The sequence below is a fragment of the Kogia breviceps genome, chromosome 1 (assembly GCF_026419965.1).
Source record: "Kogia breviceps isolate mKogBre1 chromosome 1, mKogBre1 haplotype 1, whole genome shotgun sequence".
Lineage (NCBI taxonomy): Eukaryota > Metazoa > Chordata > Mammalia > Artiodactyla > Physeteridae > Kogia > Kogia breviceps.
In genome coordinates, this window is record NC_081310.1 from 59,582,744 (window position 1) to 59,602,865 (window position 20,122).

At 35.3% G+C, this 20,122-nt stretch overlaps 1 protein-coding gene across 9 annotated transcripts in view; it reads left to right on the forward strand.

Moving 5' to 3' along the window:
• Positions 1-20,122, forward strand: part of LPGAT1 (lysophosphatidylglycerol acyltransferase 1) — a 75,148-nt gene that overhangs the window by 24,853 nt on the left and 30,173 nt on the right. For all 9 annotated transcript variants that reach the window (XM_059076257.2, XM_059076249.2, XM_059076239.2 and 6 more), the window contains 3 exons: positions 7,826-7,944; positions 13,337-13,432; positions 16,585-16,858. In XM_059076257.2, the coding sequence (XP_058932240.1) occupies positions 7,826-7,944; positions 13,337-13,432; positions 16,585-16,858 (489 nt within the window). The remainder of the gene's footprint in view (positions 1-7,825; positions 7,945-13,336; positions 13,433-16,584; positions 16,859-20,122) is intronic.

Genomic DNA, 20,122 nt, shown 5'->3' on the forward strand with positions numbered 1-20,122 from the left:
TAATGAATACTAAATATTATGTTAACTATAGGTTTTGTGTAGAAACACTTATTACATTGAGGAAATTCCTTTCTGTTCTTAGTTTACTGAGAGTTTTTTCATGAATGTATGTTGGAATGTGTTTAGTGCTGTTTATGCATCAATTCATATGTGTCTTAGTCTGTTTGAGCTGCTATAAAAAAATGTCACAGACAGGGTGGCTTATAAACAACAGAAATTTATTGCTCATAGTTCTGGAGGCTTGGAAGTCCAAGACAAGGTGCCAGCATAGTCACCTTCTGATGAGGGCTCTCTTCATGGTTCATAGCCTTTTCACTGTGCCCTCATTTGGTAGAATGGGCTAGACAGCTCAGTGGGATCTCTTTTATAAGCACACTAATCCCATTCATGAGGGCTCAACCCTTATGACCTAATCACTTTCCAAAGTCCTCATCTGCTAATGCCATCACCTTTGGGGGTTAGGACTTCAACATTTGAATTTTAGGTGGACACAGACCTTCAGACCATAGCAATATAATCATGAGGTTTTTCTTCCTTAGATTGTTAATATGGTGGACTGTTACACTGATTAATTTTTAATATTCAATCAACCTTGCATTCCTGTGATGATAAACCTTACTTGGTTGCAGTATATATTATTGGATTCCATTTCCTAACATTTTTTGAGGATTTTAATGGATGTAAGTCTATAGTTTTGTTTGTTTGTTTGTTTCTGGTTTTGGGATAAGGGTAATGCTGGCCTTATAAAGTAAACTTGAAAGTTTTCCCTTTTCTATTTTCTGGAAGAGATTGTATAGAATTGGTGTTATTTCTTTTTAAAATGTTTGGCAGAATTTGCTAGTGAATCATCTGGGCCAGAAGAATTATTTTTTGGAAGATTTCTAGCTATAAAATAAATTTCTTTAATAGACTGCTTTATTTTCTGTCTTTCACATTAAAGCCTTTTTGTGGGTATCTGGTAATATATGACGATCTGTTCTTATTTAAGAGTAGGGGACCATAAAGTTGATTGGTAGCCCTGTTAGTGGCTGCGTCTTATCCACACTAAGCCACATTGTAGGATAATTTGATTGGAATACTTCACTGGAGAATCCTAAATGTCAATATTTTTAGATCTTTTCTCTTGAGCTGATCAGATTTCCTAGAGAAGACTCCTCCAAACTCTTGCTGCCATATCCTGGGGCTGAGTTGGTAAAGGTTAGGCATCAGAGGGCTTGATCTTTGTTTTTAATAAGCATATGTTCACTTAGTCCTCATGTTGTGTGAACTATTCTCATTTGTTATTTAACCTCACTCTGATTTTACCACAGGCTTATATTGACCTAAATCATTTTGAACTTTCTAACTTAGTGGTTTTAAATGGATAGAGGTGGGGGTGGGATGTTTGGAAATGTGTAGGCTCTTTAGGGTTGTAACAGAGAATGTTGGCCAGGTGTGCTAAAAGTTTTGCAATGCTGATGACTGCAGGAAGAATTGCTTCTCCCGAGATACCAATATCTCCCCTGTTGGAAACTGTCTAGGTTTAAGTTAAAGCAAATCTCAATACCAGTTAGAGTTAATTATCACTTATTATCTTTGACTTTCTTGCTCTTTCTTTTTCCATTCTTGCCAGTGGTGATTTAGATTATACTGGTATTTGAAATTAGCAACTATTTTAAAGTTTTCTTTTAAGCAGGTGGCTAGAGTGGAAGTGAGAAGACTAGTTAGGAGGTCACTTCAGAAGTCCAAGAAAGAGGTATTGATGGCTTGGCCTAGAGTAGTAGTAGTAAAGAAGGAGAGACATAGAGGTTGCAGGAAGTGTTTTGGAGATAGAGTCCAAAGGACTTAGAGATGGATTAAATATGGAGAATTGAGGAAAGGGGGGAATCAAAAGTGGTCTTAGGTTTGGTCTTGAATTGACTGGGTGAATGATGGTGTCCTTCGCTGAGAAGGAGAAGACTAGGGTAAAGAGCTGGTTCTGTATTGAGCACATTAAATTTAAGATACCTGTATCCTGGGCCCAAAGACAATGTTGATTTTTTTTTTTTTCTTAGATACTCTTTGCCTCTTTAGACTTGTTTATTATTCAACTGTCATGCAAAAAACTCTTGATCCTTGGCTTCTGCACCATTCCTGATTGTTACCACCCACTAACCTTATTTGTTGAGGACTTTGGGACTTGGCTTGGCCACCCCACTTCTTGGCATAATCATGGGCAACGTCAGGGGCTGTATAGGCAACTTACCCGTTCTGTTCTCAAGGTTCTTTGATGTAGCCTGCCAGCAGTGACAGCATGATACAGTGGTTTTGATTCCCCGTTCCCCTACTTCCTAACTGTAACTTTGAAGATACTGCTTAACCTTTTGTGTCTCATTTTCTTCAGTTGTAAATTGGGGATAACAGTGTCTGTACATTTGGGATTTTGTGAAGATTACATAGGAAAATAATGTGAATTATTTTCTATTACTAATTATTAATGCCTGACACATAGTAAGCGTTCTATAAATGTTGGCTATTAAGATTATTAGTATTTAATTATATATCTATTTAATAATATATGCTACTATTATTCTTTTAGTTAAGCAACGCCTCCAAAAGCTACACCTTGAGCCTTGCCTCCTCAAGTTTAAACTCTTAAATTAAGTTAATTAAAGTGCCAAAAAAAGGGCACTGACCACAACTTCCTAGTATGTTCAGTATACTTGTTTTAAGAAAATAAAACAAAACTCATCAGAGCTAAAATTCCAGTGGTTCTTATTTACAGATATACATTAGATTCACCTGGGGGCTTTCTCACAAAGTCTGGGCCCTATCAATGGGGGTTTGAGTAGGATGGGTAAAGGTGGAGATGGGGGATGGCTTCAAGTATCTCTACTATAATAGCCCTCCCTCAGTTTTCTTTAGTGAATTACCCCCTTGCTTGGTTCCTTTCCTCACCAATCTCCTCTCCATTAATCAGTACGTTAATCTACTTTCTCACGGCTACCCTTCATGTCCTCACTCCCTTTTTATCTTCCTCTGCTAACCCCTAACTTTGGATGAGTCCAACCCACTCTGCCTGCAATGTGTGTTACTGAAAGCCACAGTTCTTGAGCTACATGAGATTCTTTCATGTGTTTTTTTGCTCTCTAATCTTTACTCTTCATATTAGAATACCTGACCTTACGTGACACAGTAGTTGTATAAGTCTTTAAGTTTATAGTGATTTCAAAAGTAACTTCAACTGTCATGTAATCTAGTTGCCCAGGATGTCTGTGATTCTGTCATTTATATCTCATTCATCTTCACAATATGTTTGAGTAGCATAATGATATTATTAATGTTTCTTAAGTGAGTCACAGAATAGTAAAATAGTTTGTGGCATCAGCTTGCAGGCATTTTTTTTGAACTTTGAGAAGTAAGCTATTATGATCGTGTATAAAGCAACCTTTCTTCTCCACATTAATTCTGTTTTGTGGGTCAGTATAACAGCTTTAGCATCACTGTTTTTAAGGAAATTGTGATGGTTTTTTGTTTTTATTTTCTTTTTGAGATGTGAACTGTCATGATCAATTTTAGTCTAAAACTTTTGGGGGAGGTTTATTAATGTGTGTATGTCTGTGTGTGTGTGTGTCTGTGTGTGTGTGTAGTAGGTGATAATCTTTGGCTTTGTTTTTTAACAAGAATTTTTAAAAATTCAATTATAGCTAGGGAACTTTTCTTCCAGTTTTTACTCAGTTGTCTTTCATTCCCTTTGGAAATAGTGGACCTGACCCAGTTCTTTTTTGAGAATTCCTTTCACAGAACAGTGTGTTAAAATATTTTTGTCCTTCTAATCAAGTACAATGTAAGAACTGGCGGGCATCCATAGCTTCTGTTCTTTAACATGAGAATAATTCTATTCCTTGATTAAGATACTGGCTCCATTATTATACTTACTGGTTTGGAGAGCAGGGTATGATTTGAGGAACATAGCTAGTTCATACATAAAATAAATGCTTTTTCTCTACAAGCATTTTTTAATCTTGATTTTGTTAGTCATATAACTTTCTAACAGTGATCTTTGAAGTATATAATGGTTTGGTAAAAGAAGAATACCATAGATACTGGAAATAAAATTTATTGTTGAATAAAATTTATATTATTATAAAATCCTATATGACTTTGTTGCTACATCAGGATAATTTTTAAAAGTTGATCCTTCTACCTTCACTTGTTTGATTTAGTATGTGTGTGAGTCTTAGCAAGTTGACATTTAGTTTGAAAATTAATTTTAGCTAAGTTATGGCTGAGAGATAAAATATGTATTGGATTAACTCTTAATGATTATACCCTGAAAGTATTATAGAAATAAACATTGAGAACCATTTATAATACGTAATGGTAGATTCCTATGATAATGTTCTGGATGGTTAAAATACAGTGCTGTTGTTCTTTTCCTATAGTTGGTTAGAAAAAAACTATAATTTGGGGGGAATAGAATGGAAAAGAGAAAGGATGGGGAAAATTGAGGAGGATGGAGTATATTAGTTTCAGAGGGCTGCCATAACAAAGTACCACAAACAAAGTTCCTGTGGCTTAAAACAGCAGGAATTTATTCTCTCACAGTTCCAGAGGTTAGAAATCTGAAATTGAGGTGCTGACAGGGGTGTGTTCTGTCTGAAGGCTCTGGTGGGAAGGATCCTTCCTTGCCTCTTGCTCGCTTTGGGTGGTTGTCTGCAGTCCTTGGCTTGTAGACACATCACTCCAGTCTTTGCCTCCATTGTTGCATGGCATTCTCCCTGTGTATCTCTGTCCAAATTTCCCTCTTTTTATAAGGATACCAGTCATATTGGATATAGGTTTAGGGCCCATCCTAATCCATTATGACCTCATCTTAACTTGATACATCTACAAAGCCCCTGTTTCCAAATAGGGTCACATTCACAGGTTTTGGATGGATGTAAATTTAGTGGGACACTATTTAAGCCAGAACAGAGAGTTCTAAATTCAATTTATATTTTGAGATTTAAACCAACACACTAGATTTATCTACTTTATATAAAGCAAGTAAGATACATTTTAAGTAGAAAACTTATTTTTATTTGCAGTTATATTCACACCTATGCTTTCCTACTGCACAGGCCTAGGTATCTAGTATTTTCCATTCATGTAGCAGAAATTGCATTAAAGGACTATTTGGTTATGAAACATCTATTTATATGGATGTGGAGCTAGAAGACTTTCCACATTCCCTCTTAATAGCCTAATATTTATAGAATCAAGTTAGACTTTTCTTGAGTGTTTTAACTGCATTAGAATAATACTTTTGTTCTTATTTGTTTTATATCCACAGTGCCTGATGCTGATTTATTGAGTGAAGAATGAATTAATGAAAGAATAGTGGTGTGGGTGTGTGTGGGTGTGTGTGCGTGTGCATGCACGTTCATTGAAGGGTTGTCAGCAGAGACGTGATATGAGGAGTTTTCATTTAGTAAATATATTCTCTCTTCACACACTGTCTGCACTTTGCTTTTATTACTTATAGTATATCATTCCATATTAGTGTAAAAATGCTATGATTACATAATATTCCATTGCATGGATATATTATAATTTATTTAACTAGTCTCCCTTTTTATTTTTAATTGTGACAAAATACACATAACATAAAATTTACCATCTTAACCATTTTTAAGTGTCAGTATTGTTAACTATATTCACATTATTGTGTAACCAATCTCCAAAACTTTTTCATTTTACAAAACCAAAACTCCATACTAATTAAATAACTCCCCTAATTAAATAACTCCCCAGTTTTCCCTCCTGTCAACCACCATTTTAGAAATTTCTATGAATTTGAGCTAGTCTCTCTTTTTAGTTGTTTTCATCTTTGCTCTTATAAACAATGCTGCAATAAAGAGCTTTGCATATGTGTCATTTTACACATGAATAAGTATATCTGTAAGATGAATTCCTAGAAGTGGAATTGCTGGGTAGAGGATTTTCACATTTCTTAGTTCTGATATATATATCGCCAAATTGACTTCCAAAACTCTTGTACCAATTTATACTCCCCCTGCTCCCATACACAATGTATATCAGCTATTCAAGTATGTTTCAGTAAAGTTAGCTTGTCAGCTAAACTTCACTGGCCACTTGGGAAAGAAAAGGCCGCTGTGTAGGAGAGTTGGTGTTGCTGGGCTGTCCCCAGTGTTCTACATCTATTCCTTAAGGATTACTTGACATCTGTAATGTAGTTTCCATTCTGCATTCATTTAAAAAACTTTCACCATATAGTGTAACTATTTGTGTGTTAGTAATAACTTCTGAGAGAATGACTGGAATACCTCACTTTGCAAGTAGGTACCACAACTGAATATATGTTCAGCCCAGCTGAAATTCCCTTAATACAAATCTTTAAGATCTTTAAAATGAATGCATAGATGCCTTGCTTAAATGGCTGGGGTTTTTTTGTTTTTTTTGTTTTTGTTTTTGGCTGCATTGGGTCTTCCATGCTGCGCACGGGCTCTCTCTAGTTGCGGCGAGCGGGGGCTACTCTTCGTTGCGGTGCGCGGGCTTCTCACTGCGGTGGCTTCTCTTGTTGCGGAGCAAGGTCTCTAGGCGCGGGGACTTCACTAGTTGTGGCTCGCGGGCTCTAGAGCGCAGGCTCAGTAGTTGTGACGCACGGGCTTAGTGGCTCCGCGACATGTGGGATCTTCCCAGACCAAAGCTCGAACTCATTTCCCCTGCATTGGTAGGCATTTTGTTAACCACTGCGCCACCAGGGAAGCCCTTAAATGGCTTTTAATAAAAAGAAAAAATTAGCAGAACTCTTTTCTCAAATGAACTATTATGAGGAGCTCCGCTATATTGGGGTGACAGTGAAAGGTGACTGTGAAGGAGGGAGGCTGGCAGAGGTAAAGCAGGTGAGCAATAGGTCTCCTATCCTTATTTCATCCAGAACTATTACACACAGGTGACTCAACTTCTTTCCTTATAGCAGTGAGTGAGATGAGTGAATGCTAACATATATTCAGCCTCTGGTAATTCATGTCAGACATTTGAGGAACCTAGAACCTTCTTTGTAGAGTCTTGATGTTTGACACTGATGCTCAATTTTATTTTTTTGCGTGTAGTAAATTTGGTATAAAATGAGGCGTAACTACTTGGAGATATCACTATTTTCCTTAGAGTGTACATATATGTTTTGGTGCATTAACTTTTCATCAGGAGGTTTTTAATAAATGTAACATCCTTAATTAGTTTTCTTGTAAAATGAAAATGCTTACACATTTTATAATATTTGCATATTTTATTATAAAGTAGAATTTAAGGGGGCTTTGGGAACCACCTCCCAATGATGATCAGTTATTGTTTTGAATTTATTTCCCCAGACTTTTTCAATATATTAAGTTACATGTAAATTTTATTACTTCTTTGAAAAAATGGGATTATATTATATATACTGTTTTGTGGTATGTTTTGTTTACTTGATAAGAAGTCCTTTTGGGTTAGTGTATAGAGATATCCTCCATTCTTTTAATGGGTTTATACTCCTCCATTATATAAAAATTATCCATTCCCCTGTTGGTGAACATTTAAGTTGCAATAAATATCCTTTGTGCATATCTTTGCCTGTTTGGACAAACTCTTAAATAGAATTTCTAAATCAAAGGTATGGCCGTTTTACATTTTAACAGATATTTTGGGTCTCTATAAAATATGAACATCCTGATTTTTATAGGAAATAAACTTAGTTTTAAACTTTTAGAAGTTTTAGCTAAGTGATGTATCATCATTAATGTGCACCAGTGTTTCTAATATAAGGCTTCTGGAAATGTATAAATTTTTTACACGACAGCTTTGAAACTTTTTGTTCTTACAGTGATGGAATGGGGGGAAGATATTAACGCAATTTCAAAAGATGAAGCAGTAATGTTGGTGAATCATCAGGCAACAGGAGATGTGTGTACTTTGATGATGTGCCTCCAGGACAAAGGACTGGTAAGCCATCCTGAAGGCAGAGATAGACTGCAGAAAGGGGAGGTTAACAGAGAATCAATTTAATTATCTTACCACAGTTGGGGATATAGACTTACACTTTAATATGTATACTTTTCTTGAAAATTTAGAAAAATTTAAAAAGAAATATACTATGTATATAACTCTAAATTACTCTAAGAGAGGAATTTATAGAACTAAAGAAAAATAACTGGGATGATGTGGATTATATCTCCACAAAGCTGTTTTTTAAAAAAGATAACTGAGGGCTTCCCTGGTGATGCAGTGGTTGAGAGTCCACCTGCCGATGCAGGGGACAGGTTCGTGCCCTGGTCCAGGAAGATCCCACATGCCGTGAGCGGTTAGGCCCGTGAGCCATGGCCTCTGAGCCTGTGGCGTCTGGAGCCTGTGTTCCGCAACGGGAGAGGCCGCAGCAGTGAGAGGCCCGCGTACCTCAAAAAACAAACAAACCAAAAAAACAACAAAAAAAACTGAAATGAAAGCAAAGTTAATATGGTTCAGCATGGGGCTGTCTTGAGGTGAGTGGTGGATTGCCAGTGTGAGAAATACAAACACAAAAAGCAGTTTGCTTAAGATAGAAGAGTAAAATTGGACAGGGAATTAGGTGATGTTGGTGATATTTAGCCAGAAGAAAGTAAGGTATATATTATTTTGGGTTTCACTTAGAAAGCAAATTGAAAGGAAAGATATGAGGGCCATTTTATTCAGTGTTCTAGGGCTGTGTTTGAACTGTTGATTTCACATTATTATATTGCTAACTAAAACATACCTATAAACTGGGAGGGTTTAAAATAAAGTCAGTCCTTAACATTAAAAGAATTGTTACCTTAAGAGAAAGTAAAGCAGTTATGTTCATAGAAAAGTAAATAAATAGAAAATATATAAAAATTAATGGAATTAATTTTGACCTAATAGTGAAGAAACAAATCAACAGGTATTTTATAAGTGTTTCATATTCCTGGTCACCGACTATAAATATAGAAGACCATCCTATAAGATACTATCCCTTTAAAGCAACTAATAATCTAGTGGTAGGTGGAGAGAGGGAATAGCAAACAATACTTAATTGCAAAGTGAGAAATATTCAGTGGAAAGTGAGCTCACCGTGTACTTGGTGAATATAGAAAACTTTGTGGAGGGGAGAGGACGTAAACTTGACCTTGAAGGGTGAGTAGAATTTAGTTAGGCAGAGTAGTGAAGCAAGGGCCTCTTCTTCAGTGAAATAATCTTGGCCAAAACACTAAGGCAAGAGTACGCCTGGTGTGTTTAGGTCCTAGAGAGTTTGATTCAGCAGCTCAGGGGTCAGAAAATGAGGTGACAGTAAATGGAAAATATGTTTGCTTATTATGGAATCTGTTTTTGTTGTTTATCTGAAAAGCAGAGGCATAATTTTGCTAGAATGTAGAATAAATTCAGTCCTTTCTTATATTCAGAATCTTATATTCGGAATTGTTAAAATAAAAGAATATCACTGTGTAGATATATTTGCATTAAATAATATTTACTGCCTGTCCCCTAAATTCTTGATGTTAAAATTGTGTAAAAACTAGTTTATTTGGCTTTGTATCAAGGAGGACATTTTTATGCTTACCAATAAGATACTTACATTTATAGAGGTTTTTCTGAGGGCCTACAGTGTCTTCTATTGGTTTTTGAATCTCAAAGAGTGCTTAAAATGGTGAGTATAAATATGCCTAACTTTGTTACTCTAACTCCAGTTTGGCAGAGATGAGAACTGTATTAACCAGAGTGTCAGGTAATCTGAGTTTCACCAATATTGTGGACAAAAAAAATTTTGGTTTATTTGTTTGCTTTTGTAAAAAGATTTTAGTTAGTTGGTCTTTGGTTCATTTTTCTGTCCAGAGTTATTTTGTTTTTATTTTCAGATTAATTATACTGATATTACTATCCAATATTACAAAATAATTTGAAACATTGAAGAATTTTTTTATCTTGTTTCATAAAGGAGTAATTGAGAAATAAAAAGGTGGAAGCATTAAAATTTCTGCCTCCTGCGTAATAAGTATAGGGCAATATTAATTTATATTCACAAGTAGGAATGTTTACTTGATTAATTGCATACTCCATGGGCACTTTCAAAGAAAGAAAGCTGATGCTAAATTGTGGGCCAGTTTAAAAATACTAGTTTAATGGTGATGTGAGTATAACATAGCTTTTTGAATTCAGGAATTCCTGTAGCGCCTGTCATTGTTTCTCAGTGGGGGCACTGCTTGCATTTTGGTAGGACGGCACTGTTGTTCTGGACTGTCCTGCTGCACATTGTTTTCCTTACCTGGCTGCAACCTACTACGTGCTAGTAGAACTCTCTAGTCATTGTGACAGCCAAAATTGTCCTTGCAGACTTCTAAACTGGAAAACCATTGACTCCACTAAAATTTCAGAAGGATATGAAGAATGGAGCCATTCATGTAAACCTCCCCAGATGTTTTGACATGTAGAAAATTCGTGCTTCCGGGTAAAGAATAATTGATGTAGAGCAATTTTGTCCCTTGGAAATACCTAACAACGTTATGAGTGACAGCCTGTGAAATGTCGACAGAGTTGATTCAGGCAACTTTGTTTACTGACCTCATTTTTTCAGAAATATGAAACAAAGGATTAATTATATTTTCTAAACGTGCTGGTACCTTTTTAATAAGTATCTGTGAAGTGAGGATTCTTGCCCTTTTGTGGCAATTGATGATAAAACTAAGAATTTTTATTTCTATCAATAGAACTTTTAGATATGTAATAAATATTTATTGATTTGTTTCCCCTAAAATAAGTTAGGACAGAATTATCCATACAGATATCAGAAGATAGCTTGGCTCTCTTACTGAATTTGTTTTTTTTTTTTAAATTTATTTATTTTTGGCTGTGTTGGGTCTTCGTTTCTGTGCAAGGGCTTTCTCTAGTTGCGGCGAGTGCGGGCCACTCTTCATTGCGGTGCGCGGGACCCTCGCTATCGCGGCCTCTCTTATTGCGGAGCACAGGCTCCAGACACGCAGGCTCAGTAATTGTGGCTCAGGAGCCTACTTGCTCCGCGGCATGTAGGATCTTCCCAGACCAGGGCTCGAACCCGTGTCACCTGCATCGGCAGGTAGACTCTCAACCACTGCGCCACCAGAGAAGCCCTGAATTTGTTTTACATTACCCTTCTAACTGAGGCGGTAAATCCACTATAAATGTAAGATTAAACATAAAAGCAAGTTACCTTAGTGTTGGTATTAAACCCAGAGGGCAGTAAATTGCAGCCACACTTCATACTGTGTATAAAGCTCAAAGGTTTTACAGGTTGAATCCACTTGCTTTTTGTTTTGTTTCTTGGGGCACTTTTCAGCAAATTCCATTTAGTTCAGATCTCAATTTATCTAAACAAAGTGGTTATCATTACAAAGCAAAACGATTCAAAAATGAGATGTTGGTGATTATTTTATTCTGTATTAATTGATTTGGGAATCAGTCTTTCATGTGTATATCTTTATTTTTTTTAAGTTATTTTATATGGTAAAACTGTTGGAATGGAGTCATGTAACTGAACTATTCAGTGATACTGAAAAATTACATCAGAAACTTGAATATTATTTGTGGGCTTTTATAATGTTTTTGTAAAAGCAACACATGGATGTCAGTGCTTAGTTTTTTCCTTACATGTTAGTTCATACAATTTGGTGCTCAGAGATGAAGTTTACATTTGTTATTCCTATAGGAACCAAAGTAGAGCTCTATTGCTTTCTTGATGGAGGTTGTAGTTTTCACTTTATTTATTCAAGGCTTATAACAAGGGATGCTGTTATCTCAGCAGGGGAGAACAATTAACCATTCATTAACTAGATCCTGTTTATGCTTACTTTTAATTTTAAATTTGCTTGAAATAAAGTCTTCTGCTCTTGTATGGCTATTAACTCTTATCAGCAGTAGATAATATTTTTGTTAAGACACAGTATTTTTATGCTGGTGAAGAGTATGGCCTTGTATAAACTAACAGATATTCTTCATGATATAATAGAATGTGTAAGTCATTCTACTAAATGAATTTTTAAAAAAATTACAGTGTATTTATTGACTAAATGAATTGTTTAATGTTCTTTTATTTTGGATATTTTTATATTTTATATTTTTATAAAGTTTTATATCTTTATATTTTATGACTTTTAATATTTTAGCCATTAAGTTACGGTCACATTTTATAAAGCCTTAGTGCTTATTAATTAAATGAGTAGCCCTCATTTGATAACTTAGGCATATTGTATTGTTTCAAAATAACTTTACAAGTTATATAAGAATTTCCAAAGGTTTTATTTATATAGAACAAATTGGAAATCATTAAGTTCAAATTTAAGAAGTTAATTCAGTTTTATTTGTTACCCAGTGATGTGTATATACCTGTGACTTAGGAATCCAAGACTTGGAATCAAGACCTGTAATTGTTTTTTTTTTTTTTAAGCACTAACATAGCAATAAATATATTATGTTTAAATAGTCTAAATACAGCAAGTTAAAGAAAGATTGGTGGAGTAGATAAACATATTATTCAACAATATTCTGTCTATAAGAAACTTACTTCAAATACACTGAACTAGTTAGTTTTAAGGTAAAGGATATAAATATATATATATCATGAACACATTAATCAAAGAAAACAGTGAGATTGGCCATATTAATATCAGAAAAAGTAACCTTCAAAGGAAAGAAAATTAATAGAAACAAAGAGGACCATTATATAAAAGGACCAATCTTCCAGGAAGGCATAACAATCTTAAATGCATAAACACAAAACAACAAAACCTCAAAATACATGAAGCAAAAACTGATAGAGATGAAAGGAGAAATAGATAAATACAAAATTATAGTTGGAGATTTTAGTACCCATCTATCAGCATCTGATAGAACTTATAGACAGAAAATCAACAATGATATGGAACTCAACAACACCATCAACCAATAAAATATAATCAAAACATATAGAATACTACACCCCAAAACACAGAATACACATTCTTTTTAATCATCTGTGGAACATATACAATGATATTCTACATCCTGGGCCATAAAACAAACTTCAATACATTTTAAACATTGACCTAATACGGAATAGGTTATCTTAATATAATGAAGTCATATTAGAACTCAATAGTGGAAAACAGCAGAGAAATCTCAAAATCCTTGGAAATTATACAACACATTTCTAGATAATGCATGAAGACCTGTAATTTTTCATGTAGTGCTTTATTTGTAGAAGTAACATTAGATTTAAGATAGGTTAATTAAAAGTATGCTTGGATGATTATAATTAAAATTTAGAGAATGGCTAGGCTATAGTCAGGTTTTTTTTTTCTATTCAACATTTATTTCTTGCTTTTAAATATTTTAGGTTGTTGCTCAAATGATGTGGTTGATGGATCATATTTTTAAGTATACAAACTTTGGAATTGTTTCTCTAATTCATGGAGACTTCTTTATCAGACAGGTAAGTAATGAGCATTCTTTTCCACAGTGATAGCCTGATCAATCCGATTGTTTATTGTAAAAAGAAGCATCACAAAACCAGTTATAATAGATAGAGCCAGTTCTAGTTATCTGAGGGAGCTGGGAATCTTTTTTCCTAAAACATTTATTTCAGTCTGAATTTGAGTATACATAAACATTAAAATGCAAATATTTAAATCTCTACCCTCCTCGCTTCTAAACAGTTTACCAAGCACCTGCCACATTCTCAGCTCTTCTGCTTCTTAGCTGTGTGAATTGGGCAAGTTATTTAATCTCTCAAAGTTTCCTCATTTTTCAAATGAGAATAATGGGTCCTCCTCTCACAGAGTTGCTGTGCAGATTACATGAAGTAATATGTGTTACACGCTCAGAACAGTCCCTGGTACTTTCATCATCTTCATCATGACTACCATTATCATCATCTATATTATCACTGTTATTTTTATTTACAAGTCACCATTATGTGATACAGAAGGTATCTATGTTAGCAGATACCTTCTTTAAATTTACAAGTTATTTTATTTTTATTTACAAGTCACCGTTATGTGATACAGAAGGTATCTATGTTAACAGTTGGGAGATTGTTAAATAAATAAGATTACCAGTCGGGAGAATATTAAATAAATAAATAAATAAGAGGAAATATTTTGTGAATTCATAATATGAAAAGTAAGTATGTCAAATTTCTGTAAATCCAGAAAAACCTTAGAGGAGAAGATGCTATGTGGCATACATTTAAAGAATGAGTACGGGTTTGATGGAGGAAGGTGGATTGGGAATGGGTCGCAAGCATTAGGAATAGTTTAGTACAGGAAAAAGAATAATACCCTCTTATCAAGTCAGCATACAGGGACTTCCCTGGTGGTCAAGTGGTTAGACTCTGCGCTTCCAATGCAGGGGCTGCGGGTTCAGTCCCTGCTTGGGGAACTAAGATCCCACATGCCGCACGGCATGGCAAAAAAAAAAAAAGAAAAAGTCAGCACTACATCATAGTGTTTCCTTGATATGCTTTATTTTCTCAAAAATGGATAACCAAAATATATCAAGAGTTTTTATGTATGGTAATGCCACACTTATCTGGTGTTTATATATTTAGTCACTTCACCCTGGATGGTGCAGTACCTTACACGTAGTAATTACGTAATGAATTGCGGGTGAATGTAATTAAGCCTCTTCTGAGCATCACAAATTCAGAAATAAGCTAGAAGTGTGTAGCAAAACTTCTAAGCTCTATGAAAATAGGTCTCCCCAAACATATATATTATGCTTTGCTCCAGACAGTTTTTAAAATATTTATTTATTTATTTGGCTGTACCAGGTCTTAGTTACAGCACACGGGATCTTTGTTGTGGCATGAGGACTCTTAGTTGTGGCATGCATGTGGGATCTAGTTCCCTGACGTGGGATCTAGTTACCTGACGAGGGATCGAACACAGGCCCCCTGCACTGGGAGCACAGAGTCTTAACCACTGGACCATCAGGGAAGTCCCCTCCAGACAGTTTTATATACAAAACATATTTTTGTTTTTCATATTCTGTGTAATTGTCTATTTTTTCTGGAAACACCCTTGGTTTTTCTGAGCAGAGAGATGGAAAAAAGCAGATACTGGAACCCCAGGAAGAATTGGGAATGGAGATTGGCCACAACAAGGTTGAGACAAAATAAACAGTGATAAGAAAAACTTAAGGAAGAAACTAACCTAATATCTTAGAGTGTCACTGGAGGGGAAGACAGGAGAGATTAACAAATTCATTTCTGAAGAGCAAAAATTTTTTCCCTGTTAGATAGTAATGAAAATCTATAACATGGGGGAAGGGGAGAGAAAAAAAGTATTAATGTTAAAGAAAATCTCTTGGGACTTTGCTGCTAAACATTTTTGACAAGATATTTCCAAGAATATTAAAAATATTTTACATGTACTCTTGGGAACTTAATAATAAGTAAAGCTTAATTATAATCAATTCAATTCCGTAAATTAGCTAAGAAAATTTTTACTTAGTTTACATTTAGAATAATTTAGTGTAAAGACTGCAAGTATACAAATTATTTTGGGGAGCTTCTGTCATTGTGTTGGCTGGAAAATTATTAGCAAATTGATCATACTGAAAGGAAGACCCTTCTTATATTTAGTCATGGGTTTGGGGCTTTCCTAAAAATGCTTCTAGGTTCCTCTTTTCGGTCTCCAAGTTATCCTCTTTCCTCTCTTTCCCTCACAACTAAGATCCAGTCTATCAGAATGTCCTGTTAGCTTTCAGATTTTTTCCTGAATGTGTGTACCTCTCATCGATATCCCACAGTTGAATCTCATCAAACTCCCTTATCCAGACTCTACAGGAGTCTCCTAACTTATTTCCTATAGTCTTTTTGTCACTGGAGCCAGCAGATTTTTTTTTATGCAAATAAGTTCATGACTCTCCCTTTTTGAAAACTATCTAATGGTGTTCCATCCCAAACTACTACTTAACCAAGCTCAAGGCCTTTCTTGTATGTCCTCCACCTCTCTTCTGCAATTTTCAGCCACACTGGCCTTGCCACAGTTCTCTGAACATGCCAAACATGTTCCCACCTCAGGGTCTTTGTCCTTTTTCTCCTCATCACCTGGAGTACTCTGCCACTCATCTTCACATGGCTTATTCCCTCACATTATCAGCTCTTTGCTCAAATTTCACCTCCTTGGAGCTGCTTTTCTTTACCCTGTTGAGCTTCTCTAGAAGTCTCTTACTCTTCTTCCTAACCTTATCACCAGTTGCATTTATACATATGCACATATACATGTGCATATGTATTATGTATCTTCCCCATTCAAGTAAGCTTGGTGAGGGTCTCTTACTTCTCTATCTCCAGGACAGTGCCTGGCAAGTAAGTAGTAGGTACTCAGTAAGTACTTACTGATGATGAATGAATGAACTTTTGGGGGCAATTAGAGCAATTTTTTTCTTCAGAGGGAAGGGTTTATTTATGTAAGTGCTAATAACTTACTTTTTCCACTATGGTCAAAAGGGGAAGTAAGTGGGGGGAAATCACTATTCTAGCCTATGATTGGGATTTACTCTAGAAACAGTTATTTCTATTTAATTTTACAGCCTTTAAATTTCAAATGTGACTGTACTTTATGTGTGTCTACCTTCTAGGGAAAATCTCATCGTGACCAACAGCTTCTTCTTCTCAAGAAGCACCTAGAAAATAATTACAGGAGCAGAGATCGAAAATGGATTGTTCTGTTTCCAGAAGGGGGCTTCCTCAGGAAGAGGCGCGAAACCAGTCAGGCGTTTGCCAAGAAAAATAACTTACCATTGCTTACACATGTCACTTTGCCAAGGATTGGGGCAACAAAAATTATTCTCAGTGCACTTGTAGCACGACAGGAAAATGGAAGTCCAGCAGGAGGAGATGCTAAGGAATTAGGTATGATGGTTTTTAGCATTTTTTTCTTTTCTTGGAATTAAAGGATTTTCTGGAGTTCCAGAAGATAACATTGTTTTTTTTATATATTTATAATTTTTGTCAAACAGAAATAATTCTGAGACAGAAGATGAAAATGTAACTTTTTAATGTTTCTGTTTACAAAAGTAGTGTCCATGCTTACAATAATTTATTCAAATAATATAGGAATGTATAAAGTCGAAGGTATCTCTCCCTTACTGTACACCTTACTCGTGGCCATTCCCACTGCTGCAGTCAACATTCCTGTAAATATCCTTACAGATTTGTGGAACATGTCTGTAGTATAAATTCCTAGAAGTGGAATTGCTGGATTAAAAGATACAGGAATAGAAATGACAAATTTGAGAAACTAATCATAGATATGCAAATGGAATTATAATGATTTATATTTTTTTGCATTTATCAAATTTAGAAAGTTTTTTTGTTTTTAATATGGAGAATGAGTTTCATGAAGTTTGGCAGTATCTACTAAGAGTCTTAAAATGTTGATAAATTACTCAGTTATTCTACTGCAAATAATACTTATCAAAAGGGAATGATCTGAAATACTGGCAAAGTAGTTTATCACAGCATTATTTCTAATGGCAAGAAATTGGAAATAGCCAGAAAAGAGAACAGATAAGTAATTATTAAATATCCATCTAACAGAATACAACACAGTCATTACAAATGATGTTTATTGGCTTGGAAAATTCTTATGCTCTATAATGTTAACCGAGTGGGAGAAACATACAACTCTTATGTAAACAATATGAGCTCAAATATGTAAATAATAAGGCAGTAGAAAATCAGTGAAAGGAAAGATTTCAGAGTATTAGCAGTGATTGCTTCTCTGAGTTGTAACATTATAATTTTTCTCCATTTCTTAATACTTTTCTGAATTAAAAGAATATAGTGAGTATGTATTACTTTTATGGCCAGGAAAAAGTAAACCATACTCAAAGATGCAACTGTGGACTTCCCTGGTGGTACAGTGGTTAAGAATCCGCCTGCCAATGCAGGGGACACAGGTTTGATCCCTGGTCCGGGAAGATCCCACATGCCACGGAGCATCTAAGCCTGTGTGCCACAACTACTGAGGCCTATGCTCTAGAGCCTGTGAGCCATAACTACTGAAGCCTGCGTGCCTAGAGCCCATGCTCCGCAACAAGGGAAGCCACTGCAATGAGAAGCCTGGACACTGCAACGAAGCCACAACTAGAGAAAGCCCACGTGCAGCAACGAAGACCCAATGAAGCCAAAAATAAATAAATAAATTTATTTTAAAAAACAAACAAAACTGAACAAAAAAAAGATGCAACTATCTTGGAGATAACCTAGTGAATTGTGTATATTTGAAGAAGATATTTGTGCCAACAGCATGAAGACTGTTTTGAACAAGTTTATCCAAGACACTAGGAAAGTTTGGTGATAAATTATAAATTAAAAAGCTGAAAGAAACTTACTAGTCCTGTTTCCATAATAGCATTTTGCTATTTTTTTTTTAATATTCTTCAGATAAAATAAAATGGGAATGATTGGCCCTCAGAAATATGTGTTATTTTAGATGATGGTAAGGACCAAACATGGAATTAATGCCCGTGAGATTGTGCTGAGCTTTCCTTTCATTTGTTTTTTCCAAACAGCTGCCTGGCAGTCAGCTCTCTTAATGTTTTATCATTATTAAAAAGACAAATTGAAAGAGTCTTTTAATAGAAAAGGAGGGTTCAAAATAGCTTCACTGCTGGAGAGACACTGTGGCAATGACAGCCAAGCCAAAGCTTGAAGGCAAAGGTCTTCCAAATAGGATTAATTGCACTAATAAATACCGCTGCTTTTAAATAGTTTTACCCAGTCAATACCCTGTGGTCTAGATCTCAGAGGAATGGGCACTTGTCATACTGATTACACAAGAGGGAAGAAAAATGGTTTTTTCTTTTGGAGAGAAGCAATCTCTGTTTATAACCAAAGTGAAATTGTTTATTACTTACCTTACCTTAGTTAAAATTTAGGCCTCTCGCCTTCTGAGATGGCCCACACTGTCTGTGGAGTGTGATTCTCCTAGGGCCAGTCTTGCCTTTTGAGAGGGACAGCATTCTGTCTATGGAATGTGTATCTCTCTAAATAAATCCACTTATTACCTATCAAGAAAAAAATTTTTATTCTCTTTAGTATTCATACTCACTATTTAGTATTTTATTCCATATAAACACAAACCATGTCTAATTAACTTTAAGGTTTTATATATTTATTTATTTTGGCTGCCCTGTGTGGCATGTGGGATCTTAGTTCCCCGACCAGGGATTGAACCTGTGCCCCCTGCAATGGAAGTGTGGAGTCTTAACCACTGGACCGCCAGGGAAGTCCTTCTAACTTTAAAAGGATTAGTATTTTTTTGTTTATTGTATGATTTAATAGATACTAAACTGAACTCTGGTGATTTTTCCCAACCATTTTATTATAAAAATTTTCAAACATACATAAAAGTTGAAATAATTTTGCAGTTAATATCCATGAGCTGACCAACTAGATTTTATAATTAACACTTTACTATATTTGCTTTATCACATCTCTCTCCATCCTTCTATCCATCTATTAGTCCATCTTGGTTGGTTTTTTTTAATGGATCTCAAAGTAAGTTGCAGACATCAGTGTACTTTACCCCTAAACATTTTAGCATGTACATCACTGGTAGCTTGTTAAAATGTTCTCTTTACATACATTCTGTTCCTTTAGCAATATGTTATTTAAAAATTAAATTTTTTAAGCTTATTTCTTATATGATTATTTCTTCCCCTTCAGAATGTTGTCTACAATTTTAAAAGAATTTAAGGCCAGTTTTTAATTATTTGACATTTTAAGTAAAATATTATTGATTCCTACTGTACATTTGGCCTTATATTTAAAAATAAGTTTTACTTTTTTAGGGATCCTTTAAATACTTCAAACAAAGGATAGACCATTACACTTTAAATTCTAGCTATCAGCGTTCTCTTTGAGAATTCCCATCTCAATTCTTGCTCAACTTTGTACTCTGTGCTGGGAATAAAAACAGCATGCAGAGGACCAAAGTAAACAGAATTTCCCCAGCCCCTCTCACAATGGTAGTTACCTGTTGTACCTACCAAAGGGTAGACAGGTTTTTTTTTTTTTTTTTGCGGTATGCGGGCCTCTCACTGTTGTGGCCTCTCCCGTTGCGGAGCACAGGCTCCGGACGCGCAGGCTCATTGGCCATGGCTCACGGGC